The sequence below is a fragment of the Centropristis striata genome, chromosome 6, assembly GCF_030273125.1.
Source record: "Centropristis striata isolate RG_2023a ecotype Rhode Island chromosome 6, C.striata_1.0, whole genome shotgun sequence".
NCBI classification, from domain to species: Eukaryota; Metazoa; Chordata; class Actinopteri; order Perciformes; family Serranidae; genus Centropristis; species Centropristis striata.
In genome coordinates this window covers 15,891,660-15,918,718 of record NC_081522.1, presented here as the reverse complement: position 1 = coordinate 15,918,718, position 27,059 = coordinate 15,891,660, and the positions used below count along the sequence as shown (strand labels likewise).

General features: G+C 40.9%; 2 protein-coding genes across 3 annotated transcripts in view; one reads left to right on the top strand and one right to left on the bottom strand.

Annotated features, from left to right (window-relative positions):
* wwox (WW domain containing oxidoreductase) overlaps positions 1 to 3,837 on the top strand; it is a 143,329-nt gene extending 139,492 nt beyond the window's left edge. Inside the window, exon 9 of the mRNA XM_059334566.1 lies at positions 3,629 to 3,837. Within this exon, the coding sequence (XP_059190549.1) occupies positions 3,629 to 3,820 (192 nt within the window). The 3' untranslated portion in view covers positions 3,821 to 3,837. The remainder of the gene's footprint in view (positions 1 to 3,628) is intronic.
* Positions 899 to 27,059, bottom strand: part of LOC131972829 (transcription factor Maf-like) — a 105,260-nt gene continuing 79,099 nt past the window's right edge. For both annotated transcript variants that reach the window (XM_059334567.1, XM_059334568.1), the window contains one exon: positions 899 to 5,022. The gene's annotated coding sequence lies outside the window, so the exon portion shown is untranslated. The remainder of the gene's footprint in view (positions 5,023 to 27,059) is intronic.

Here is a 27,059-nt window from a genome sequence, read left to right as displayed (position 1 = left end):
GGTATCACACAATTATTACTATTATTATCAGGGAAAACTTTATTATAATCATCAAACATCAAAGCATTTTTTACATATGTGTAAAAAGTCTGCCTTTTGAAAATCATTATTTTTTTCCAATACCGTAGATCAGCAAATGTCTATGGTATGATAACCGCCAATTTCTCTACCGCAGAATCCCACAATACCTGTTTATCGCTGCAACCCTAATGCTGACTGTGCTAATTATAGACATGGTGCTAGTTGCATTTTTTGATAATGTTTACATAGCTGAGACCAAGTCTTCTCACTTGATGTATGTTATTATAATCGTTTTAAAGAATAATTAGAAATAGCTATAAATGTAGGTGGATTTATGTGACTGGCTTTATGAATAGGCCAATTGCACAGCAACAGGCAGGGCAAAAATGTCTAAAATTTAATTAAGTAAATGTACTGATCTTCCTTATATTTGCAATATCCTGCAGTACGGCAAATTATGGCATATTGTCATTCGGGGTGTCACGATTTTTAATTTAAATTTTGAAATTTTGAATCGAAAATTGAATGAAATTCAAATTAAATTATTTAAGTTAAAAGCAGGATCGCCACCACTTACTTTTAAACTATTTAAATATGACTATATCTTCATGTGGTACATTCCAAAAAATATCATCATACATCACACTTGAAACCATGTGGACTATCTATCAATTGATCATAAGCTTAAAATCTAAAGTCTTATTGAATTGTGACACCCCTAATATTATTGTGTAATCCAGTCAGAACCATCAAGTATTTGTTATCAAGTCTCTTGTCAAGTTGAGCTGTCAGGCGAGTCAAAAGTCTACAGCTCTGGGTAGTAGCGAACAACTCTAAAACTCCACGGATGTTTCTCTGAAAACTACTGTACACAAGGTAATGATTCACATTTAGTTGCAGAAGATAGAAAGACACACAGCAAAAATCCATCAGTTTGTAGACAGCTAAATTTACAGGCATAATCTACAGTTTCACATGGGTTAGAAATGGCTGTTACACCACAGATGTGTATGATGCACACTGGTTCAGTGATATTACCTTTAATGTAGATTGTCCCATGTGTGTAATTGCGTATCTGTTCGTGCTTGTGTGCAGGCGCATGCTCGTGTTCAGGCATGCACATATGAATACTGTATGTGTTTAATTGTGTGACGTAAGTGTATCAAGGTTGTTGCACACCCCCTCTTTCGTACTACTTTGCACACCCCTTTCCTTCTATCTGCAAACACACACACACACACACACACACACACACACACACACACACACACACACACACACACACACACACAATGATAGATGGCTGTGGTGGGTGGTTGAGCATGTTAATGCCTAATCTCATCAGCCTTATCTTCTATAGAGGTCACAGGGTCAAGTGGTGAGGGGGATGAGCTAAACACCAATAAGATAGCACATTGCTGGACACACAGTCAATGTACTGCTCCGTGTACTGCTAACTGGACTGTTGCAGAGAAACAGTAGTGCCGATTCTTGCTTTTCTAGGAAAAAAATGGAAGCACTTTCATAAAAAAAAAAAAAAATAAAATACTGAGGACATCATTATGAAGTCAGCAACATACATCTGGATTGTAAAAGTTTTTTTTTTAATCAATATTTCAACTTGCAGCAGGACCAGTGTTTGGTAACTGGTCACAAACAAACTGCTTTGAAAGTCAGCCAAGTTCAAGGGGGCGTCAGCGAGTCAGAGCATGCAGCACTGAAATCTTCAGTGGAGTTTAAAAGGCATTTAGCTTTCAGACGAGCTAAATCAGATGCCCTAAGCGAGGGAGATGAGTTAAACTGAGCGCGTGTGAACCTGCAACTCAGAGACACTGCTTGGCATTTGTCTGTCTTTGATATGGCGACATGTGATGTGGATGAAGTTATCGCCCCACTGGCAGGTGAGACAGACAGCGGCGCACAGAGAGATGCTGCCTTTTCATCTGCTGTTTACCAGCTCTCTCATCACACTGCACTTCAAACACACTCAATCTGCTGCTGCGACGTTACACACCAGGGCTCCTCCTGGCGGAAGTTTACTTAGAGCTCAGAGGGGGTTGTGTGCGTGTGTGTTTGTGTGTGTTGATGAGAAAAATATTTCTTGGAATCTGGTTGGTGTGTGTATTTTGTTTGTTGCATTTGCATTTCTGTGCATATTTTTGTACTTGCATGTGAAAGTATAAATGCTTTAGACCTCAATGGATCTTTCCACTTCATGTGTGTTTGTCTCACAGCTGCTTTAGGAAGCTGTTCAAACAGTTGGCATGTAATATGGCTCCATTATGCATGTGTGTATGTTTGTGTCTTGCCCATGTTTGACTGCTGCGTATATAAGGGTTGTCTCACTGTGTGCCAGTGCTCTGTGCTAAACATTAGTCCTCAGCCTCCACATCAGTGTTCCCTCTCACTCTCTCTGCCCCCCATCTCGCTCTCGCTGCCTCTCATTGGGAGATAAAGAGGCGAGCCATTTCATGTGGCCGTATAGAAGTCGTCTCCAGCCCCGGAGTTTGCAGGGAAGCTGTCACAGCAGCTTTTAGCCCGAGCTGCAACATGAAAGATCCCTCTTTGAGCAGTTGGGTTATGTGTGTAATTCTCTCTGACGTGTTTATTCTGCTGCAGTTTCAACTTTCATTTTCAAATGTCACAGAAATCTTCCTCCTCCAAGAATATCCCTACTAATTACTGACTGATGGGACAGGGTGTATTACAGAACTTAGCAGGTTGCGTCCAAATACTGTTTTACTTTTACACTGCGTCTCGGCTTGAGACGACATGAAACAGAGTCAGTCTCTGGGTGATCTTCAGATTTAAACTTGCCTAAAAAATTGAGAGCGGAGTTGCTGAGAAAGAGCTGGAGGGAAAACACTGTGTGTGTGTGTGTGTGTGTGTGTGTGTCTACGACCAACCAACTTCTGATTTAAACACGTAAGGTACAGAATTGTACTTGCATCATTTCCAATACTTATTCTCAACTGTGAAAGCCTGGCTGAACCCATATACACATCATGTGAAAATATACATATTCATAACCATGGCATTAAAACCTGTTCTTTTACACTATACATAAAAGCTGTGGTTTTCCTGGTGATTCCCTTCCAGACAGGAGCTGGTGTCATTTTCATGATCTCACATTCTCCGCTGTGAGTCTATACATCTGGAGCATTCTTGTGGTCCCATATAGCCAGAGGTCCTGTACACACCGGGTAGAGAAATAAATAAATAAATATATGTATATAAATATATGTACAGTAAGGGGTAATGCTGTTCCCATGGTAATATGACCCAGTCATCATGGGCTGCAGGGAGAAGGGAGAGACAGCGTGTGGAGTCTTTTTTTTTCTTCCTTTTTTTTTCCTGTAGACACTCCGTCCTGCTGTCTCTTTTTCTGTGTGTGTGTGTATGTTTGTGTGTGTAGATGTATGTGTCTCACAGAAGACATAGCAATGCGGTCGGTGTCCGCTGTTTGTCCTCTCTTTCTCTGGACAGGACACGTCCTAATGTCTGAGTCAGTGAATGCTGTATTCTGTCTCCTCCTGTAGGCTGACGCCATCCCGTTGTTTCATGATTCACCCGCTGATCTTCTTTCTGTGTGTTTCTCTGTCCATAGCAACAAGGGGCGGCCACCACGGTGTACTGCGCCGTAGCTCCGGAGCTGGAGGGTTTAGGCGGCATGTACTTCAACAACTGCTTCCGGTGTGTGCCGTCCACCCAGGCCCAGGACCAGAGCTGCGCTGCCAGCCTGTGGGAGCTGAGCGAGCGCCTGGTTGCGGAGAGGTCAGCAGGCATACAGGCCCTCTGATGGACAGAGGAGGAGGAGGTGGAGGTGGACTAGCCAAACAGGAATCAAAGAGGAATCTGGCGATGTCCAAAGGTGATGTCCAGTTAGGTATAAACTGAATAAAAGTTAACTGTACTTTGACTGCACAATACAAGAGAGCTGCCAAACCACAGAAGTCCATCTGGATATGTCACGTCACAACAGGGGCAAAAACACACTACATTTACAATACAGAAGGGGGTTCATATACACTCTACCGAAGAAATTAAAGTTTGTGTTCAGCTCTGCTGTGGTAGTTTACAATGGGAGGTGGGGTCGGGAGAAGATTTGGGACGAATTCAGGGATCTCTTAAAGTTGATTCTTTCTCTGTTTTTGCTTTTTATAACTCTCTCAAGTCTTCTCCATTTCTCGGCTGTCTGTTTAAAAGAGCAAAGTTCAAAGAAGCAAATGACCTGTCTTGCTAACATTACAGGGTTGTCTATTAAGCATACACTCTATGGCATATGCATCTGTTTCCAGCAATAGTGCATTATATGGCAAATATTGTGTCTTCCCAATCAAAGTCAGTATCCTTTTTGTCTAGTTCTACGTAGATGTTTCCTATTGAGATACAGGGAGCGTTGGTATAATCGTTGTGCTAAATCTTTTTGGGCATAGAAGAAATAAGGAGTAATGAGCATGTGACACTTGTGAATATATAAACACACTAGAGGTATGATCCTTATGGCTATATACATTATTCTGCAATAATTTTATTTCTTATCAATGTCCCTATTCGTTTTCTGTACAATATTTACAATATCCTGATTTCTGGGCATGTGCTAAAGGGGTGTGGACATCATATTTTTTTTCGGTTTGCTATGTGAGTCAACCTACGTATTAATAATCTACACTCTGGTTAATCTAAATTACAATTTGGAGTCATTTGTGGGATGATTTGTGTCCATTTGAATAGCAAATGCAGCTGGAGAATTTCCAGAGTCCAGGATCTTTAATTTCTGTGTTTCTTCCTTCCTTGTTGTTAGAGTAGAAGAATGTGAGTGATTTCAGTCTTCTGTTATTATTTTATCATGATTGTTTCAATATTGGACTCTGGCTTTGGGTTTGCTGTGGATTGGTTGCCCTGAAGCCGCTGTTGGGACGCTTTTGAGACATTGTGCTTTATGGCAGTCTGGGTGCCGTAGGTTGCTCTTGAAACATCAGCATTCCAGTGTCATGATATCTGTGAGAAAAACAAATGAGAAAAGAACATTTAATAAAAATCTGTTTTACAGGAACATGTGTGTGAAATAATTTTAGACACAAAGTGGAAGGCCATTCATTTAGAGGCCATTAGGGGGAGATATTTGTGTAGGGAGCTGACACTGAAGTCTGTCTGTTCCTGAGAAGAGAAATGTACTTTATAAATAAAAAAAATAGCATTTTCTCTTTTCACACAGGTCTGACAATAAGCATGTGAACAAAACAAAGGACACATCAACGAGCTGACCCTACATGGCCTGCACTCTCTCTATCACACACAGAGTTACACTACAATTCAGTGCTACTTTGTCATATGTTTTCCTCTGTATACAGTCTCTTTCTGTGGCCCTCTTATGCAGACACACTCACACATTCAGTCAGAAACACGCTGTGCCTTTACACAGCCGTGTCCTGCCGAAACTGATACCGGTGTCCTGCCCTGTTATAATCTGTACTGCACCCAGAGTACAGGTGTCTTATCGCTGTCCTTTCACAGCGCAGGACACACCTGGAACAGAGATACAGCACAAACAGCACACACACACACACACACACACACACAAACTTTGCAAGAGCAGTCGATGTCTCATATGTACCAAGTGTGAAACCAGGCAGATTTTATAAAACTGTTAAGGTGCAGTACATTGTACAGTACTGAATAAAATGTGATTAATCTATTACATATTAGGGAATTTTGCTATACATACATATTGTCGAAACTATTAATGATTTTAGCAACAATTCTTGAATACTTTTTTCTATTCCAATTTTATGAAATGTATTTAAACAAAAAGAAAAGACACTATACACATATTAAAAAATATATATTTTAATTTTCAGCTCCTCCACACTGTAGTCAAGCCTCTTAAGATACAACGCACACACGCACACACACACACGCACACACACGCACACACACGCACACACACACACACACACACACACACACACACACACACACGAAGTAGTGTTTTCCTGCATGCTTCTACGATGTTAGACAGACAATTACCAGCGTTATTCATTTCAGCTCAGTAAGAACAAAAATGTGGCGTGCCTAGGAAATTTGCATGCTTGAATTAGGTGTGGAATGATTGATATTATAGAGGCCTTTCAGTTGGTGCCTGAAAGTATCAAAGTTCTGCACCCAGCCATAGCCATACTACACGTAGGAGCAAACAGCAGTGTTTCTGCATCACCACTATTGTTACAAATATTAATGATAAAGAAAGGATTTCCTGGCCCCTGTCCATGGTGCTAATGAGGCTCTGTCTCTATACTCCTATCCCTGGTGAACTACCCGTGGAAAAAGTTGGCGCACATGAAAATGTGCCTTTTTGTTAATCAATTACAGAGAACATTTCCACCGCGACACGAGCCTCTGTGAGAGACAGCGCTGTTCCCTTCCCTTGTGGCTGCCTGCTTCAGCTTTGCACAGACATATTTCCCAGTAAGGGAGTGTTTAGTGTGTCAGCTGTTTAGGTTCCCTCTGCTTGTTGGATTGCAGTGACTTATTTAGCTAGTCTGTCCTGCTGTGTTTATTGTCTCCAATTGCAGACTTCCTGTTTGACTGTGCCACTACTGGATGTACTAAAAGACAGTTCCTGCCACATCACGTTGGGTCTGACTCCAGCGTTGTGTCACACTCCACTACATTTGAAACATAATTTTATTCAAAGGATTTCTAGACGAAATAACTTTTTAAGATGGTTATTTTATTGCAGACTCTCACAGCCTGCTTCTGTGATGTTCCTAAAGAGAGTTATTCCACACCTGAGACTTCTGTAATGTCTCCTCCACCTCTCCGTTAAAGCAGGAAGTCTCAATCTGGGAATAAAATGACGACGAGAATGATGTCTTTAAAGTGTTTGTGAGTATATGCCAGGAAGCTGATGCTAATGATGAAGGCATCATGCTCAGCTAAGCTTGCAGGTTTAGCTTATCAATGACAACTCTATGAGAGTGGAGCTATAGAAAACTGACAGTATGAGGAAGACTTCGATTGGAGGGGCGGACGGAAGACACAAAGGAGGATCTTCATGAGAACAAACAAACAAGCAGACGTCTGTGCGGCTGTGCACTGCAGTGGCCGATCCATGGGTGTGTGCCTGAGTGAAAAGGGAGGGTCCTGCCTGGCTTTCATACAAAGTCCTATCGATCAGGTCCTATCGGAATCATCTGATAGCTAATCAATGAGCTACACTTCCTCTCAGCGAGCAGGGAGGAGAGAGAAGCACGGCTCTCACAAGAGTAGGACCTTGATCCCTTGACCCCGCAGCCAATGCCCCCCCCTACACACATACACACACACACACACACACACACACACACACACACTTTTTCATTCTGTCTCTCTTCATTTCTCTTCCACTTTATCTCTCTCTCTAATAATAACAGTACAAGACAATATAAAAAGCGAAAGCCTGTGCAAACCAAATAACCAATATACATTAGAATGTTATTTTAATTAGTTGGATTTACAGTTGATTTTTTTTCCCTTCACTGAGTTTATTTCAATTTGGGCCGTAATTGTTTACGACTGACCATTTCATTTTCCATTATTGTTTTTATTTCTTCTTGTGATTAATTTCACCTCTCAAAGAATAATTATGAGAGGATTGATTTGATTATGCCTTTGTTCTACTCCTATTGGCTCCATTGACTGAGGGAATGCCATGTTGCCATTTCGAGCGGATATATTTAATGATCACAATCAATGTTAAAGCTCTCTCTAGACTCAACTAACTCAATAAATATCTGCCAGGAGGAAATTTACCATCTAACTACAGCAGGCAATAAAGTCTTGCTCTGTGTTCTCCTCCTCCCCCGCGCTCTCTCTCCACCTCTCTCCTTTGAAGATGATACTGTGTTTAAAACTGTTGATCAATTTTCATAAAGTATTACTGTAGAGTCGATGAAAATATTATTTCCTTGCAATATCTGCACATGTGCTTTGCTTGCATACTGCTTTTTTGGATGGAGCCTGAGATTATATATATATTTCTTAACAATTGCAGAAGGAAAAATTAGCTGATCATTCCCCCAGACTCCATTTGTACTTAATTAGTATGTTTTAATAAAAAGGAAAAGTCTGCTTGTCAGAATAAAATCTCTTTATTTTATAAGTCTTGTTTTGCAGATTTTAGAAATTGTCATTTTAATTTACTTTTACGATGACAAAACCATTACAGCTTTTGTGTGCCGGTGTGTGAGGCTTTATAGGTAAACAGTGCAGTGGGGCTGCCCCGTCTTGCTGTGCCGGATGCATTTCTCTCTGAGATGTAACGAACCAATAGCACTAAAATAGAAAACAACACAGTGCTCAGAAACACATTGCAATAAGATATGGATGTTTTATATGACAGGAAGTGCAGCATTTTAAGTAGTCTTCTCTTTGCAAACGATGAAAGTTGTGTAATACGAAGATGCTGGAGTCGTTGGCACATGCAACAAAGTAGACGTTTCTCTCCACTCTCCCTTATGCTCTTTTATAAAGATCCTTAGAAGCAGCATTGATAACATTTGGATCCAGATAGCGGTGATTCACTGAGCCTGTTCACTATCAAATGCACTTATTTCCCCCTGTAGATCTGCTTGTGCAATCTATAACTTTCTCTGTTTTTATTGAAGTCTCAACACGGCACCTTTGAGGAAATCCTTCCAGCCCCAAATCCCCAGCGTGTCCTCACCGCTAGACAGCATGACCTTGTAAACCCTGAGTTATTTTACTCACCCATTGTGTGAGGATAGAAAGAAAAGAGAGAGAGAGAGGGAGAAAGAGGGGGGTTGAGAAAAAAAAGAGCTCCTGCCTGTCACAGCTTTCAAACACAAAGAAAAATGAGCACTTGGGCTGAAGTACAATTATTAGCCCCTGTCTACAGATTCATCACACTATAGAGAGGGAGGGAGAGTGTGGAGAGATAGAGAGAGGAGTGGAGCAAGAGGTGGAGTCGAGGAAGGTAGAAAAAAGAGCTGTATAGGTATGGGCAGAGCGGTATGGAAGATGGAAAGACAATAAGGAGAAAAAAACGGAGGAAATAGAAAATAGGGCTGTTACACTGTGAAGGAAAACTGAGAGCGAGCCAGGCGGGGCGGAAGGTGGAGCATGCAAAGCTACCGCAGAGTCGGGAGAAAAGAGGGGGAGGGAGGTTTTAGGGGAATAAAAGAGTGAGGAAAAGAGAAAGAGCAAGGCAGAGGTAAAGGAAGGTAAAATGAAATAAGAGGATTTGTCAGGCCAGCGGTTGGTGGCAGTAATAAAGCCTGCTAATCTGAGGGAGAACGCTTGGCTGCTCTCACACTGACTCTCCTGACGCCCCACTTTACCACCGGGCCAAGCCAAGGTCACACACTCACACACACACACACACACACACACACACACACACACACACACACACACACGTGATCATGCCAGTCCAAACACACACACACACACGCTATACATGCATGTTTTCAGTCTGTCCCATCACTCTTTTGTGAATCAAATGTGTTTGTTTTCCAGTTTCTTCTAAGTATCTTGCCATCTCTGCTGACCTCTCCTCCCTCCACACAGCTTTTTCTCTCGCATCTTTCCTCTCTGTGTCTCTCTTCTTCTTGTTAGGCATTATCTCCAGCCCCACACACACCCCTCAGCCATGTTGATTTTGAAATCTCATTTTTCTCTGTTTCTTAACTGGCTCCGCCGTGTGAATCAATACCTATCAAAACCATTACATAAATACATCTGTCACAAGCAGATAGTAGAGTGGGGATGTAATGTGTCTGGTTAAGGCCACCATAGGGTGAAAGGAGATATGTTTTGTGTTTGTGTGTGTGTGTGTGTGTGTGTGTGTGTGTGTGTGTGTGTGTGTGTGTGTGTGTGTGTGCGTGTGTGTGTGTGTGTTTCTTCTCAGAGGACAGCAAGTGTCATTTTGTGTGACCAGGTGTGTCGGGCGGAGAAAAAGGTTGTTATTGAGCTGCGGTAAATGACGCATAACCTGGTGCACCGCTTACTTAGCCCCGGACCCCTGTTCTCTCTGTCTCTTTTTGTCAGTCGGTGTGTGTAAGTTCGTTTATGATTTCTTGAAGCTCTGAAGTACAGTGAGCAGTAAAATTTTTTACTTAATACTTAATATTACTAAATATTTTTTGCTTTTCTAATAATGCCAAAACTTTACAAATGGTAAATGTCTCATACCACACCACTTTCTCCAGGTACTGCGTCACCAGGAACTGGATGACTTTCGTTTCTTGAACTACATGAGTCTTATTTGATTTGTGATTCAACCGCATTAAATGAATCAAAAGGATGCAGAGATAACTGCATCATGATACCGATCTGTAAAATGTCTGAATTCATGCTTTGCCAGTTCTGTCTGCAAGATGACCAGCAAACACCTTTTAAAATGCTCGTTTTCTGAATGGAGTTTGGTTCGATCCTGTCTATGCTATACAGGAGGATCCCAACGTTGACAGTCTTTTGTGACACAGCTTCAGGCGACATTTTCAAAAGCTGAAAATGTTTAACTCTGTGGAATTTGCATCGCCTGGTGTGAATTTTAATTTAATTTTTAATTTTAATCTCACGTCTTTGCGTACGTAGAGTTTTTATGTAATTGTGCCACGTGTTTGGGGTGAACACACCCATTCAACACATGCATAAGAGCATTACTCAGATATATTCAGAAAACACAAGGAAACCAAGCAGGGGTAAAGAAGAACGAGGATGGAAGAAATCGTTGATAGAAGAAGAAAAATGGAGGGAAGACTTTTCATGTCCACTTCTGTCTCTAACTCTGGCCATCTGTATGTATGTAATGGTATTTTCTCAACAAAAACAGCATAATCGCTCTATTTCTTTTTCTCGAACACAAATGTGGAGTATTTGTTTTTCTTTCAGCAGCTTTTCATTCTATTATTTCCCCGTCATCACCCTTTAGTGTTGTCATTGGCATTTTCACACCTCGATTCTCTGACAGTGGAGGCTGTGATTGACGGTGTGATGCAGATTTACATGTCATGCTGAAATAGCACAATAACCTGCGCGCAGATAATCACCTCATTGAGAAACGCTCCGGCCTCTCTCCACTCACAATTACTATTGTGTATTTGATCATATAACCACTCTCCAACAATGCACTTAATGGGCTTATTGGCAGCGAACCAGAACTTGCTTGTAAATAAGCCTGATGGTGTTTGATTCTAATAAATTAGGCTCATATATGCAAACACGGTAAAATCATAACAATATCCAAAAGTGCGTAGGCAGAGGTGGGGTGGTGACAGCAGGAGATTTATGCTGCTACCAATTGGCCGGCATCATCACTCACTCAGCTATCTTCAACTTTTTTATTTGTTTAATTTCCAAATGTGATTGCTACACCACTCCGCTCATGCTGATAAATGCAAAGGATCATGGGTAGAGGAGGCAAAGATTAATACGCATAATTTTTCAACTAGAAAAAAAAAGAAAGGAATGTGCTAAGAGCTCTGAGGAGGAATAAAAGCCATTTCTGCAGGGACATGATGTAACCGAGTACTACAAGGTAAATAAATGTATTTTCTCTCCGTCTCTCCCCCTAATTGGGTCTGTTTGGGTGAAAAGCCTTTTAACCAAATAAAAAACAAAGCCAAAAAATACAGCGCTGAAAAAGCTTGATGACCTCATAGCTTCATTTTTTGTCATTTATTTACCTGCATAATGTAAGTTCCCACTGTTTTACTGTGTATTCTGTGAGATACAACTCCCTAGTGGGTACTGAAGTTTACACACAAACACATTGCGTCTTTTAAATGTCATTTCAAATCCTAAAGATATAGGCATTTACATTATTCTCTCATTCAACCTTCATTTACTGAAAAGTTATTTACTCTCTTATGCACAGGCATCCCGTGACACAAACCACAACGGCTAGATTTAAAAAGACAAACAGTAAAACATACAAAATTGCACCTGAAATAAAAGATAAGGCCCAATAAATGAAGTAACAGTAAACAGTAATAAATTTAATGAGCAATAAATACATTTAAGTACAACAATAAGGGATAATAGCCTAATTAACCCGAGGTGGAAACTGACAATACTAACAACAACCTATCTAATAAGAAGATACTGTATTTTTTAGAAGCTTGACTGAGAAAGACTGATTTGTAACCGGAAAAATAGAAATGTGTGTGTGTGCGTGTGCGTGTGCGTGTGTGTGTGCGTGTGTGTGTTTGTGTGTGTGTGTGCGTGCGTGTGTGTGTGTGCGTGAAAGTGTTATAAATGGAGGGGAGAAGAGTCACCTCTCAAAAACACACTCACATACCTATGAGATTAATTACAAGTACCGTGAATCACTGTGCAATTAATTAACTCATCCTTAGTAAAGAGTGTGTGTGTGTGTCTGTGTGTGTGTGTGTGTGTGTGAGAGAGAGAGAGAGAGAGCATGAGTGAGAGTGTGTGTGTGAACAGTGCGTACTGTGTGTCACACAGACAGCCCCTCCATCTCTCCACCTCTCGCCCTGTCCCCTCTCTAATTGCTTCCCTCTCTATTAAAATGCAGTCTGCTGTGACATCACTCAACCCTCTGTTAGAGCAGGCCAGGGCACCGGGCAAACCACACACACACACACACACACACACACACACACACACACTGGTGCATACACACAGTTTATCTTATAGAACATGGTTTGTGTGGGTTTTAGGAAAGATTTGAAGTCTGAGAGAACACAGCATCTTGTCTCCTTAAAGGTGAATCACAGTCGGAGCAGACAGAACAAATACAGGAAGCCTGTGTGTGTTTTTCCTGTGTGAATGGAGCACTGGACTGTACCTGACTCTACTTAGACTGATGTGTTGTATGTGTGTCGTTGGTGCAGATCATAATAATTTTTTCATTATCAGAATTGTATCATGGTGATAATCTTGTGATTAATATAAATTATGTTTTGAAATTTGTTTCATATTTGCATATTTGTCTTTTTTTTTTTTTTCTCGACTTAATGCTGTAAGACACAATTCTGGATAACAATTGGTTATTGACAGTATAAGCATTTTTTTAATTTTATTTTGCCATTTCTCTCTTTTTTATGAAAATCTTCATCAGAAGATGATAATAGGTCTCACAAATAAGTACAAACAAGGTGTATGAAAAGTGGTGGGGACATAATGACTCAGATTTTTGATAATGTAATGGAGGTTGGGGGGTGGAGGGGGGTTGATGTGAGGTAAAAGTAGATAATTATGGCAGGTGCATGTTTTTTTGTCTTTTTTGGATGATGCACATTTGTTTCTTATGTATTTCCATAGAATTGTTATTGTTTAAACAAACCAAATTATGCTTTTAAAAACTGAGACAAACTCAGCCATTTCAAAAAGTGGTGGAGACATGTCTCCAGCTTCCCGAGTGTAAATAACACATGTGATTAAAAACTAACTTAAAAATATATCCCTATATATATATATATATTTATATATATATATTTGTATTTGATTAGAAGAAAGTTGAAGATGGACAGAAATTAGTTCAGGAAAATAATGTGAATCCACCTGATATATCTCATTATCAGAAAAAAATATTTATATTGATGTGAAGATATTAATATTTCTATATCGCCCTAAAGTGTTTGTCAGGCAGTGCCTACAGTATGTGAATATTCTCTTCACTGTGGGTTCATTCAGTTCGTCTGTATGGAGTGAGTACATACAGCACAAATATGAGGCTGTGCATGTATTGGGTCAAGTACAAAACTGCTTCAATTGAAGTGATATTTATTCATCCTTCAATTTTGATTCATCCAAATACAAGATGAAAAACACAACAATAAAGCAGCAAGTAATGTCTGACGCCCCCTCCCCACTCTCTTTCTCTCATTCTCCCTCTCTCTCAGAGCTAATCTGATTGGTGCATAAATCACGCTGACATCAGCACGGGTGGAAGTTGGCCTACTCCTACACACACACACACGCACACACATGTACACACTTGCACACACACACAGACTGTGGCTCCTCGGTGAGGTGAGAGCAGCGGCATGCTCCACGGTGATCATGAGGACAGTGGATAACAGATCTCTCTTTTATCATTCCCTGACTTTCCCTGACATTTAAAAAGCCATTAACACCACTGAGATTCACCCTCGTGTACATTTCATAGGGAAGTACCCCCCGCGCGCCCCCCCCCCCCCCCAACACACACACACACACACACACACACATACACACACACATGCTTGCTTGCCACTCACTCACAGGGTTTCTACACACTCGTGTGTGTGCGTGTGGGAATGATCTCAGTGATAACATAAAGCCCAAACGACACAGACAGAGCAGTGAATTATACCTTAATAAGCTTTTTACACCTGCCCTCCTTTTCTGTAAGATTAAAGAAAAGAGATCCAGCCCACTGCTGGTGTATTTTAATAGCGGTAAGACACAGCTAGTGATACGCTTATTGATCCCTTGTTCAAATCAATGAGGATTTAGGGAATTGATATCCTTGATCAGAATGCAGTCCTTCCCCCTCTGTCCCCCCCGACATGGTGACAAATGGACAGTAAATGGCTGTTGTGTTGGAGTGACTGCCTTTGTGAATGGTAATTATCCACCAATTCAGCCATATATACATGGATGTACTGTAAACACTAACAGCATAATAGTATTTGCCGCTGAGCACTGTATTAATTTATGGCCCATTATTGTAAAGCCCATCGTTACAATGCGAGGAAGCATTTATTGTAATCAGAGGACTGAGAATGGAAGCACTGCTAATGTATGTAATGTACTCACAAACAATCTGCCTGACAAAACTGTACAGTAGCTAATGCGGCGAATGACATACGGCCTCACTCTTTGTTGTTAGCATTTATTAGCAGTGCAAACAGCTATCGACTAATTATATTCCATTGTGTCTGAGCGGAAAACAAGAAGCAAACATGCTCCGCAGTGATACAATGGTCACCCCACCACTTAATCTGCACGATATTAACATGAAACTGAACCTGGGCACGCGGCTCGTCTGGGCCTGCAGTATGAGTCATGACTAGCGGTGATATATAGCAGATACAGATATTGAGCTCAGTCATTTAAATGCATGTTATTGTAATTCCGCAGATGGCGAAAGGCACTTTTGGTGATTATGGATTGGACCTTTTTAAACTCCTCTGAAAACGGCTCTAAATCTTACAGCCCCCGGGGCGTACAGAGACGTTTAGAAGACAGGAGACCTGTTTGCATTTGGAAAATCGTGAGATGGGGAAAGAAAGCAGAGACAAAGTCATAGAGAGCTTTAGGCAAAGGTTGACTCGGTTTAAGGCAGTAGGGGTCACAGGTGTGAAATAACTGGCATATTCAGAGATAAAAGGGTGTAAAATTACATGAGGGAAGAGATGGATGTTTTAGATATTCAGACTGATCTAATGTAAAAAAAAATTAAGGAAAAAATACTGGACTTCTGAAGACAGAAAGGTCCAATGCACTGTTCTCTGTCTGTAAAACATACTCCTGGAGCAGTGTTTGTATTTTTTATTCTGTGTATGTGTCTTTGCTCCTGAGAAGGTACTGCAGAATGATTTTTTTTAGTCTAGGGCAGCTAAGGCTTGGAGCATGTGTTCGAAACAACAGCTAGATTCTGGGGAAATACTTTACTGAGCGAAAGAGAAGAGGAGGAGGAGTAGGAGGAGGTGGTGGAGGAAAGGATCTAAACAAAGAAAGCCCCATTCTCTCTATCATCTCCCATAAAGGTCTGCTGAGCTGAAGATATGGCACTGACAGAGTTCGACTCGCTCTTAGCTGCACTTTTAATGCTGAGGGCCAAACAGCCTGCGACTCTAGATAGTAGGTGTACTTACTCGTGTCTGTTCATCGCGTGTGAGAAAGTTTGGCATTAATGCACGTCTCCGTTATTAGAGTTTCCACTCACGCTGATATGCGGCTGCGTTTATCTTCGCTCATGAGCATAATGAGCTCAAAGAGTGAAGATGCTCCCCGAGAGTGATGCGTTGTTTATCACTCCTTCTCCGCTTGAGTTTTTATTTTGTCTATCATCCTCCTCTGTGCATCATTTTGTATTCAGTGCAGTGTTATACAGTGTGGTGTGGTCTCTGTTGTGCTGTGTTGCAGAGGAATGTAATGCACCGGGTCTCACCCCTTGTCCATCACTCTGCCTGCTGTAAGTCAGGCAGGCAGCCAGACAACCTCCCACCAGAGATGAATAGATGAATGGTGGGATTTGGAGGAGATGCACAACAGGAAGGGGAGGGCGCGGCTATGACTCAGAGCTTCAACGCTACGTCAAAAAGTGGATTCGAAAATTGTTTAGAGAAGGAATGAGAGACAGAAGGTGAAAGAGAGGATGGGAGGGGTGAAGAAGGGAAGAGAGAAAGAGGAGTGAAGTGTTACAAAGATATAATCATGAATGGCTATGAGAGAGGAGTGACTGAGCAGGTTAGAGATGGAGAGAGACCTGGTGAGTTATGGGAGAGGTGGAGTGAGAGAGAGAAAGAGAGAGCAGCGAGACAGACAGGATGAGTTATAGACTCAGAGAGGGAGAGAGAGCTTTCACACATGGAGACAGCCTGGTGATTTAGGGCTAAAGGACACCGAGACAAGCTCTACTGTGAAAGGTGATAGACCTAAAGAGTAGTAACAGATCCACTGCAACACTACAGCGTCGACCGCGTCAGCACCGCCAGCATCTGCGCCTCCTCGCTTATCTTATCTACGCGAGCATTCATGCACCACATGTTATGAAGACTAAAGCATTAGGAGAGCATTTGTGTATGAAAGAGATACTTTCACATGAGAGCAGTAAGCACATGTTTATCTTGTGTATCAGGATGAAGTGATAATGAACATATACCTCTGAGAAAAAGAAAAAAAAACAATGACTCCTTCAAACTAAACACAAAATAAGTCATTTGTCTTTTTGCCTTCCAAAATGTGCGTTTGTGACCTAAAAAACAATTATGTTTAAATACATATGACCGTTAAAAAACTATTCTTAAGGTTTGGATCCATTTAGACTCCAGAACTGCATGGTTTAGGTTTGAGAATGACTGCAGTGAACGATGACATGATGAAGAGGACCCACTAAGTTATAGGGGACATATTATGCTCATTTTCACGTTCATACATGAAATTTGAGTTTCTCCTAGAGTATGTCTCCATGCTTTAAAGTTCAAAACACTTTTTTTTTCATCATACTGTCTGAATATAACTGCATTCATCCTATGTCTAAAATGTTGAATTTTAGCACCTGTCTCTCAAAGCCACTTTTGAAAAAGCCTAGTCTGCTGTGATATGTGAGTGTTTCTGGTTCTTCCTGTTCAAGAGCAGCTGGCTTTAAAGTGAATTTGACATAGTGGTTAAACTGTGGACTTATATCTTCCGGGTCCGTCACATGCTGCCATGGGGCCCAAAAAAGATTTTTTCCATACATCAGTGGATATATTTATTTGGGTGCCACAACCCCTGCAAAATGACCTTATCTACCTGTATATAGTTCAGTTGTAGCATCACAACCTAATGGAAGTGGATAGCATGGAAATCTCACTTTTTTTTTTAAACCAGTGGTGGAAAAAGTATTCAGCTCTCTTACTTAAGTAAAAATACCACACTGCAGAATTACTCCACTACAAGTAAAAGTCCTGCATTCAAACCTAACTTAAGTAAAAGTAGAAAAGTATCAGCATCAAAATATACTTAAAGTAGCAAAAGCAAATGTACTCGTTATGCAGAATGAACCCACTCAGATCGTTTTATGTATTGTAAATATATTATTGGATTATTTGTAATGATGCATTTCTGTACGCAGCATTTAATTTCCTCAACATATGGCTCATTTTAACTACTTAATATTCTGATGTTTAATGGAAAAAAAAAAACAACATCTCAGATTTTCATGTTAAAAATAACTAAAGCTGACAGTTAAATGTAGTGGAGCAAAAAGTACAATATTTACCTTAAAATGTAGTGAAGTAGAAGTAAAAAGTTACTAAAATGGAAATACTCAAGTAAAGTACAAGCACCTCAAAACTTTACTTAAGTACAGTACTTGAGTAAATGTATTTAGTTACATTACACCACTGCTTTTTTACACTACCTTTAAAGAAGTATACCAGGCCTTTTGTTTGCACTTCAACGTTGGGGGACTTTACAGGCTAAAATAAATTGTAGCAGCAGGTTTATATATATATATATATATACTGAATTCAAGCCATGCTTCAGAAACCTGGATCCAACAAATCTTAAAATGCAGTTCAATCATTTATTAGACCCTTTCTGCCTGGTAAACACCCACGTCTTTTAGAATCTATCCCTCAAGACTTTAGACAACAAAAGTTCTACTATATATGACAACCAAACGCCCCTCAAAGGTTTGAAAAATATGATGGTTATGGTTTAAAACAAACAAAAACAATGTTGACTAAGAAAAAGGATGTGTGTCTTCGATATTACAGCCAGATGCTTTGTATGCCTGCCCACTGTAACCCTTCCTAAGAGGTTTTGCAGCCAACAACCAACTTTTTTTTGTGAGGACAGTCCCAAAAATACAGCTTGAGAGTTTGCCAGAACACATACTCAGGAACGTCACTGGCCTGGCACTACAGTGACACTGTTTATCTATAAACACCATGACAGTTGAGTAAACCATTCCTGTTTATATCTGTGTGTGCATGTGTGTTGGTACTCTTTCATAGCTGCAGGTATTTGTATGGCAGCACGGTCGTGTCCATATTTGGGCGGTGTGAGGCGGTCACTAATCCATCTGACCTTCTGGCTCATTTGCATGCGCCGCCCCCCCGACTGAGAGATGCCATGACCTTTATTAGCTAATTAAGAAACATAACAGAAATAAACCTGACAGACACACACACGCTCACACACACAGATGCATGCACACACTCGACAGAATGAGGGAGCCGACAGGAAGCAGACTGGAGAAAAGAGAAATTTGGCATTCATCAAATGGAAATAACTGTGTGCAGATTCCCTGTAATACTCTCTGTAATGGCAAGTCCTCTTGGAGCAAATGTTACCTCACACACACTCTTAATCGTTACATTTGCCAACAGACATTCAAGCATTATAGTATTATAGAAGTAGTTTCTCTTAATCACAGACTGAGCTCCTTTAAATCTCTGTGTGCTGGAATAAGAGAAGTAAATCTCTCTGTCTATGCTGTCTGCTGCCACTTAAGTGTAGTCGGCCTCTTGTTCTCTCCTCCCTCTCCCACTAAGGACTCATAATAAGCTGCTAGACCCCCCCAGGCTATAGAAGGAGGTGTGTGTGTGTGTGTGTGTGTGTTTGCTCACGCCACAGACAGGCAGCAGCACGACAAACAAGAGCACATGAATACAAACACACGGCATGCACACAAAACATACCTACAAATGTCTGCACACATTTGCATTGACACAAATATTTTAGCACACATACACAAGTGCACACAACTGAATACACACACGCAGACACACAAATTGGGGGTGTTATCTCCCACACCTTCCAAGTGTTCATTGTGTGTTAATCTGAGTAGTAATCTGCAGAGTGGGCAGATTATCATCTGACAAGCACCATTTTGAGGTTCGTAGGATTACGCAATCAACTTCCGTCCTACAGTACATCACAGCACTGAAGATACAATGGAAACACACACTCACACACACGCACACACATAGTATATGCACTTAATGCTGAGGCTACTAAAAGAGTTACGGGATGACATACTTTATTTTATGTGCAGTTTCTTAATGCAATTGCGTCATTTCTATAATGTGGCAGCAACTTTAAAAAAATGTTTGGTAACTGGCTAAAACTTATATTGTTTTACTTTTTCACGCAGAATGAAAAATTGTATTGAAACACACACACATAATATTGATTTGTCTGTTTCCATGAGAGAAAACGAGCGAGACAATGGGAGAAAGGTGAGAGACCCTGAGATGTTGAATGAGTGAAACATGAATGGACAGATGGGAAAAAGAGACAGATTGAAGGCTGCGACCTCTCAGTGCTACAGTGTGTCAGTCTGTCTCTGTCACCATGACAGGTCTGCAACAGTGGGGAACCCTGAACAGCTCGGCCCACACTGCTGCACACAGGGGCTTCACACACTGACAGACAGAGCCAAGGGCTGTCCTGTCCACAGCATATCACAGTCTGCAGTGAAGCTACAGTCTGACTGTCTCTCCAACAGCCCACCCTCCTGTTTTCCTCACCTACACATACACAGAAAAATACTCTGATATATAAGTGTCAATATGACGGCTTGCATCAATTCTATGAAATCTGAAAATCAAAGCTTGTATTGGCTTTGAGAAATTAGATTTTTTTTCCTACCCTGACTGCTGAGCAGGACACCAGAGAATTCTGTATGTCTGTAGCTGACTGATTCCTCATTTCTGAAACATGAACATGCTCGAGGTGTGCAGTGAAATCAATGCAGGAAATAGCAACAAATTGTCCTGTTACAGTTTGTTGTCCGTATCAAAGTGAGAGGAGGGGCTCATGCAGCTTAACTCCAGCTTTCCCTCTGGAAATGTGTGCGGGGCCGAGTTTGAAATTGTATTTATTTTTAAAGCTTGACAGTGAATTTGTTATTTTGTAATATATTTAGTTACCATTGTATTAGCAACACCTGTCCAATACAACAATAGAACATTTCAGCAGCAAATTCTTTGTTAAGCCTATAATGTTCAGTTTTGCTGACATTGTGTCAGAGTTACTGATTCAAATCTTTGATCATTTCCTTATTTTCTATCATATATTGGCAGATTTCCATAAACTTGGCCTGTTACAGTCATTCCATGGCTGCTATTATGTTATGTAAAGAGTAGAGATGCAGAAGAATCAGAGAAACTGACCAATCAGAGCAGGCTGGATTTTTTTTTTGGAAAGGAGGCTTTAAAGAGACTACAATGGAGCGTCTCAGTCAGAGGGTGAATAGAGGTGCAACACCCATGGGCAGAATGAGAAAATAAAGTGTTCTGAACATTAAGCATGAAGTATGAGCATGATAGGTCACCTATAAGCTTCAGAAATGCATTAACTTGTGCATGTCTACCTAAACTGATGAAAGTGTATCTGTTTTTTCTGTTGCCTCTCAGTGCAGATTTTATTTTACTTAATTTTTTTTTAAATTATTGCTGCTTTGTATTGCAATGATTGTGGAAGCTGAACCTTATTAAATGTATTAGTTGCACCTGTGATTTTTCTGCTATGACAAGTGAAAATGTCTGCTGAGAAAAAAAGGTCTGTGTGTCGAATTCATTTGGGAACGATAAAAAAAGAGCTCAGATGCTATCAAGGCGATTAAGAATCAGATTAGCGAGATTTATTCAGAAAGTAAAACGCTTTTTGGCTAGAGAAGGGGGCATGATAGAAAAAATTTAGGAACCGATGGTTTGAATAAAATTACACTAAATGTTATTGATCCCAGAAAGGAAACTGGGCCATTACAGTAGCACATGTTCAGAAAATGTCTTTAAAAAGTTTTAATAAATGTATTTGCCTGTTTATGATACTGTATATCTGTCTGTGTCAGTGTACATTCTCTTGTGTCTTACAGTCTGTGTCCCCATTTGTATGTCTGTGTGGGCCTCCCATGCCTTTGGGTTTGTTTGTATTTGCTGCTCCGCCTCTGTAGTGTGATGGCTGAGGCTGTGATTTTTATCCTCCCAACATTCCAGTAAATACTCAGACAAAACACAGCGCACTCCGAGGAGCCTCAGGCCAGGGCAATCAATCAGGGAGAAAACAACACAGAGATCAGGCTGTTTCTGCTCCATAAAACAGCCTTCAGAACAACAGCAGCCATTCAGTGTCTGGGATGTAGAATTAATACTCTCTCGCTTTCTCTTTCCATATTTTTCCGCCATCCTCCCTCTCAATCACTTTATCAAAAACTGTCACAAATTCCTGCAGTGAGAGCTGTAAACAGCACTTGTGACGGTGTGGCTTCTTTACTGTATAATTTACCCAGCGGGTTCTCGGCACAACCACTTGAGTGTTCCTCAAGCAAACCTGGTGGCGGATGAAAGAATCTGAAACAACTCCAAACCAAAACCAGAGCTTGAATGCTGAACCTCTGAGTGTTTTCTTTACTTACAGGCTATAGGATCAGGGATAATGTTGTATAAATATTTGATGGTTTCCTAGCAGGGTCTTATATGGCTGAGAGAGTGCAGCATTAAGCTTGATGATCAAGGAGAACTTCAAGGCCTGCTTTCACACACGCAATCACAAAGACACATGCACATGCCAATGCACAGAAAAAGTGCATGCAATCAGGTATGGTGAGCATACAAACTGACGACAATGCACACGCGAATTTCCACACACACACACACACACACGCACACACATGCACACAAATACTTTATGCAGCACTGCTCTGTCTGTCTGTCTCTGTACTGCATTGGGTTTCACTTTCTGTGTGTGCTTGGTTTACAGATGTTGATCATGTCTCGCTGAGCTTGCAGTGAAAAGACAGATTCTTTACATCTTTGAGACCACTGCTACTCTCACACAGCAACTTGTTATGCTTTGATAGAAACTGTAGAGAAAATCTTTGAATATCTGCAGAAGCTGCTAACATCAGAGGGCCAGTGTAAAGTTGTTGTTTTTTTTATAAATGCCCAAGAAGACAAGAAAAGCATTTTTGTTTTAGCACTGCCAAAATTGCTTAATAGAAACATTGTTAACAACTGTCTCAAATATCACAATGTATTTCCTCTAGTTAGGAGAGAGATTAACGCTGCCGGAGAGACTGTGTTAAATTGCTGAGCTGTTATGGCTGCCCCCTCTACACCTCTAAAAGAAAGTGTCCAAATTTTTCTCCATCTAGCAAGTGTGAAATGTCAGCCGGTGTATAATCTTTACAGCGATCAACCCTACTGAGAGCACAGAGACAAAGAGTGTTTTTCTCCTTCAGAGACGTATGCAGATGGCAGCTGATGTATGATATTAACCTTTGCTATCCTAACTCCTGTCTATACTACCCCCACATTCACACACACACACACACACACACACACACAAACACACACACGCTTACACACACACATGCATGGCATACTAATCATATTGATCCACCTTTTAAAAGACAGCCTCGTCGTTTTTCTCCCTCCTGGTCAAAATCTGTGTGTGTGTGTGTGTGTGTACTTAAGAAATGATGCAAAATCATCTCATATTTTATTTTTCGCTAGTCAAGCTATATTACAAGCATGCAATATCTTTTCGCGAGCATCTCAAAGTAAGTAAACCTGCCATATGTGCGGTATATTTTACGCAAATTAATTTGATAAATGTGCCAGTCCTTGAGTATTTTCCTCGGTTTGGATTGCTTGTCAGTGGCAACATTTTTTAGACAAATGGCCTCTTCGGGTTTTAGTGTCGCTCCTCTCTTTGTCTACTGAATCGTCAGTTTTAGCAAAAAAAAAAAAAAAAAAGAGCAGAGGGAGGATGAGAGAGGAGGCAAAGTATAAAAACAAATTGGCGCAGAGGGATGAGAGTGAGATATCAAAAGACTGGATGGTGAGGGATGAATGAAATAGAGTATCAGACGTGTTGTGGTCTCTGAGGTCAGGGTCTATATCACTCTCTGCTTCTGAAACAACAACCACCACAACGAGCACCAGGGAGCCAACCAATCTGGGCTACTGCATTGTTCACTATCTGCTGAAGAAAACAGCTCGGTCTCCCTCTTCCTCTCTCTCTCTCTTTCTTACACACACATGCACGCACGCACGCACGCACACACACACACACACACACACACACACACACACACACAATCACTCCTCACTGTTCATATCTAGAGAGAGAGAATAGAGCGTGTTCCTTATTGTCCCCTTAGTGGTGATGTGGGGGTGTGTGTTAGGGCTTGATTGTTACTGGTTTACATAAGGGTATTAAACTCTCGCATAGCCCTATCTATCTGAGCCAGGCAGATATATTTGTGTTGTGGCTCCTTTATGCATTTGTTATTTCCAAAGAGGATTGGGATGCTCCAGTGGAAGAGAGGATAGATAGCCTGCTGATATTACCCTCTTCCTCTCTCCCTCACTTCCTCCCTTTTCCTCTAAAAAACAAACTCTTGTGAGTGTGAGTGTGTGTGTGTGTGTGTGTGTGTGTGTGTGTGTGTGTGAGTGTGATTATCTGTGTTTGTGTGTTGCCTCCAGAAACAAAAGCGGGTAATTAATTAAAGAGAAGTGCACTTTGGCGCTATTGTCCTGTTCAACAACTCTAACAGCATTCAGCAAAACAGCATTCAGTGATATTACTCGTAATAATAGCTGTTGTTTCAATCTGAAATGGTCCCAAATTAGGGATGTATTAGCTAAACATTGTGTAGATGCATTTAGCTAAACTGACATAATGTGCAGAGAAATGTTTGCTGTCTTTTTACAAGTCAAACAAGAACATACTGCACAGTACAGTACATGCAAATAGTAAAATACATTTACAAATACAATATGTTTTACTCACTTATTACTCACCTACTACAGTATTACCTTTTCTGTAACGCACTACATCTAAAAAGAAAATATTTTTTATGTGACTACAGTTACTTCAGATGGATGAAGTACGATGAACAGTAATTATTATCGGCTTTGGGCAATAACATATTACTTAGTAACATGTTACAGTAATGTTTCTGTGGGTTCAGTGGACAGACTGGTCCTGGACAATGCTTTCTCCTTAAAATTATGTTCCCCCTCAAAACTGCATTCACTCATTTTCCAGGAAAAACATTTTTCTCCTGAGTTACAGTTGCAGTTTTAAAGACATAGTTATGGTTGTGAATAAGACAAAACTATTTGGTTAGGTTTAGGAAAAGAGCATGGTTTAGGTTAAGATAAGTAAAGCGGTGACAGGAGATGAACACAGCCTCATACCAAATGTAATAAAAATATAATAACCACAGTTTTACACACATGGTTATTGTTGCAAAGTTTGCAGTTTGGACAGTCTTAGGAAAAGACTGTACATCACTTCCATATGCAATTACATGATGTAGTTATGCAAATAATGTAGAACTTAACATTGGTTACGTATTTATTTTCAGTTAAAATAACTCACTGACTTTTTGTTTCACACAGGACACAGATACAGCTATTTTACCTCTGTGGACTTTGTCGCTCTTTATCATACGTCACCTGACTTCCTTTGCTCCTGTTGTGCACAAACTAGAGATTGCCACCTGACAATATAACATGCCTCACAATAAGCTGCTTACACAAACAAGCTATGGTGTGGTTTTGGGGGGGAATACAGTCTTTAAAACCCAATGTCTTGTTTTCTGTCTGCACACGTCACATACAGAGGATGTGACGTGTGGGTGTGGCGGCTTTGGAGTTTTTAAAGGTGCCTTTGACAGAGCTGTGCTGAGTATAAGGAAACTTATTTCGTACTACTTCCCCAGCTGATATATACAAATATATCCAGAATTAGAAGCCTGAAATAAATTCTGACTTAACGTGCACATCCCTGAGAAGGCAGCTGTTATTTTGAGAATTCCCCAATCTGCATGTGTCTGTGCACTTCTGAGGATCAGGCAGGAGAGGTTAAATCAAAGTGGAGTCAATAACTTCATCCCTCCCTCCTGGTCCGCTGTGCTGTGCTGCTGGGAACGCCTGCTGCTCGCTCTCTGGCTCGTGAAAGAGGAGGACAGGATGGGGTTCAACACTTTCACAAACACTAAAGGAGGGAAGAGTCGTGCTGCTAATACAGAGGATGATCTAAGACTCACACACAAATATAGAGACACACATTTATCCACACACACACACACATGCGCTGAGAGAAAGGCTTCCTCACTCTGTCTGAGAATTATAATGAGCTAAATTCTCTTTTCTCCAAACCTGAGAGCCTGAGTCCAGTCATGGCCACAGCCCCGGCTAAATCAATATCATCATCCATAATCTTTATTGTAGGATGAAACACAGCATAAATCAGCACAAAGCCTTTCACACATCCCTCTCTTTAGCAGCCTCCAATTGCATGCAGCACTCTCTTGGGCCAACAACGCTTTCTTTTCAGTACAGAAAGGTTTTCTCCCAGTGTCTCCAGTCTCTGCAGCACCTGCTCATGCATCATATCACATATTTGTTTAGTGGTTTTGATTATGCTCTGTCTGCAGCATGTGTGAACAAGGTGAGTGGCGTCTGTGTCTATTTGTGAGGAATTAATTGTCCTCTACCTGCAGGTGATTGGTGGAGTGGGATGATGTTTAAGTTGTTAAGTCTTCCTTTGAAAAGTGTGAGTTTAAACAGGACTGAAATGTGTGTACATACGTATGTGTCTGTGTCTTCCAGCTCTGCTCTCTTTGAGTGTGAGAGTGAGTAATGAGGTTTGGAGAAGAAAGCTTAGCCAAATCCTCTCATCAGTCTTCACTCCTTCAATACCCAATCAGCAGGCTAATTCAATACCCAATCCCAGGTCTAATAGCGTACAGCCGAAAGGAGAACCAATGAGAACTCAGCTAATGGACCTAGGGGAATAACTAGATGGACAAAAAGTTAGTGCAAAAAAACGACCGAATTTCTTTTTCTGTAAGGAAAATGTACTGTATAACGATCTCAGTTTGCTGTCCGATCGCCTGCCACTGTGGCTGTGAAGCAGAGGAAAAATCTCTCATTAAACTGCTTCAGACATTTGTGTGGACTCAAGCATGTCAAAGGGGTGTGTGTGATGTTACATTCAAATCAACAGCTAAAATTTAAAAAAGGGAGATATTTTGGTGAATCCCCCCAGTATCTAAGTTTAGTACTTGTTGTATTAAAGAATTACAGCCTTGTTTCAGCGTTATACTGCACACAGCTCTATGACATTTAACATGCAAACAGATTCACATCTCCCTCACTCATTTTTCCCTGTGGAGCTGTGAATGGTGGGTGCATAAGTGCACGAGGCTGCAGGAGTGTCCCAGCCATTGTAGTGTCACAAATCCCCCCTTCCTGACATGCACTGAATAAACTGTCACAGGCGTTATATAGTGTCTCCATAAAGCCTACCATCAAACAGTTACTACCTTCATCGCTTCAGTCCACTGCACC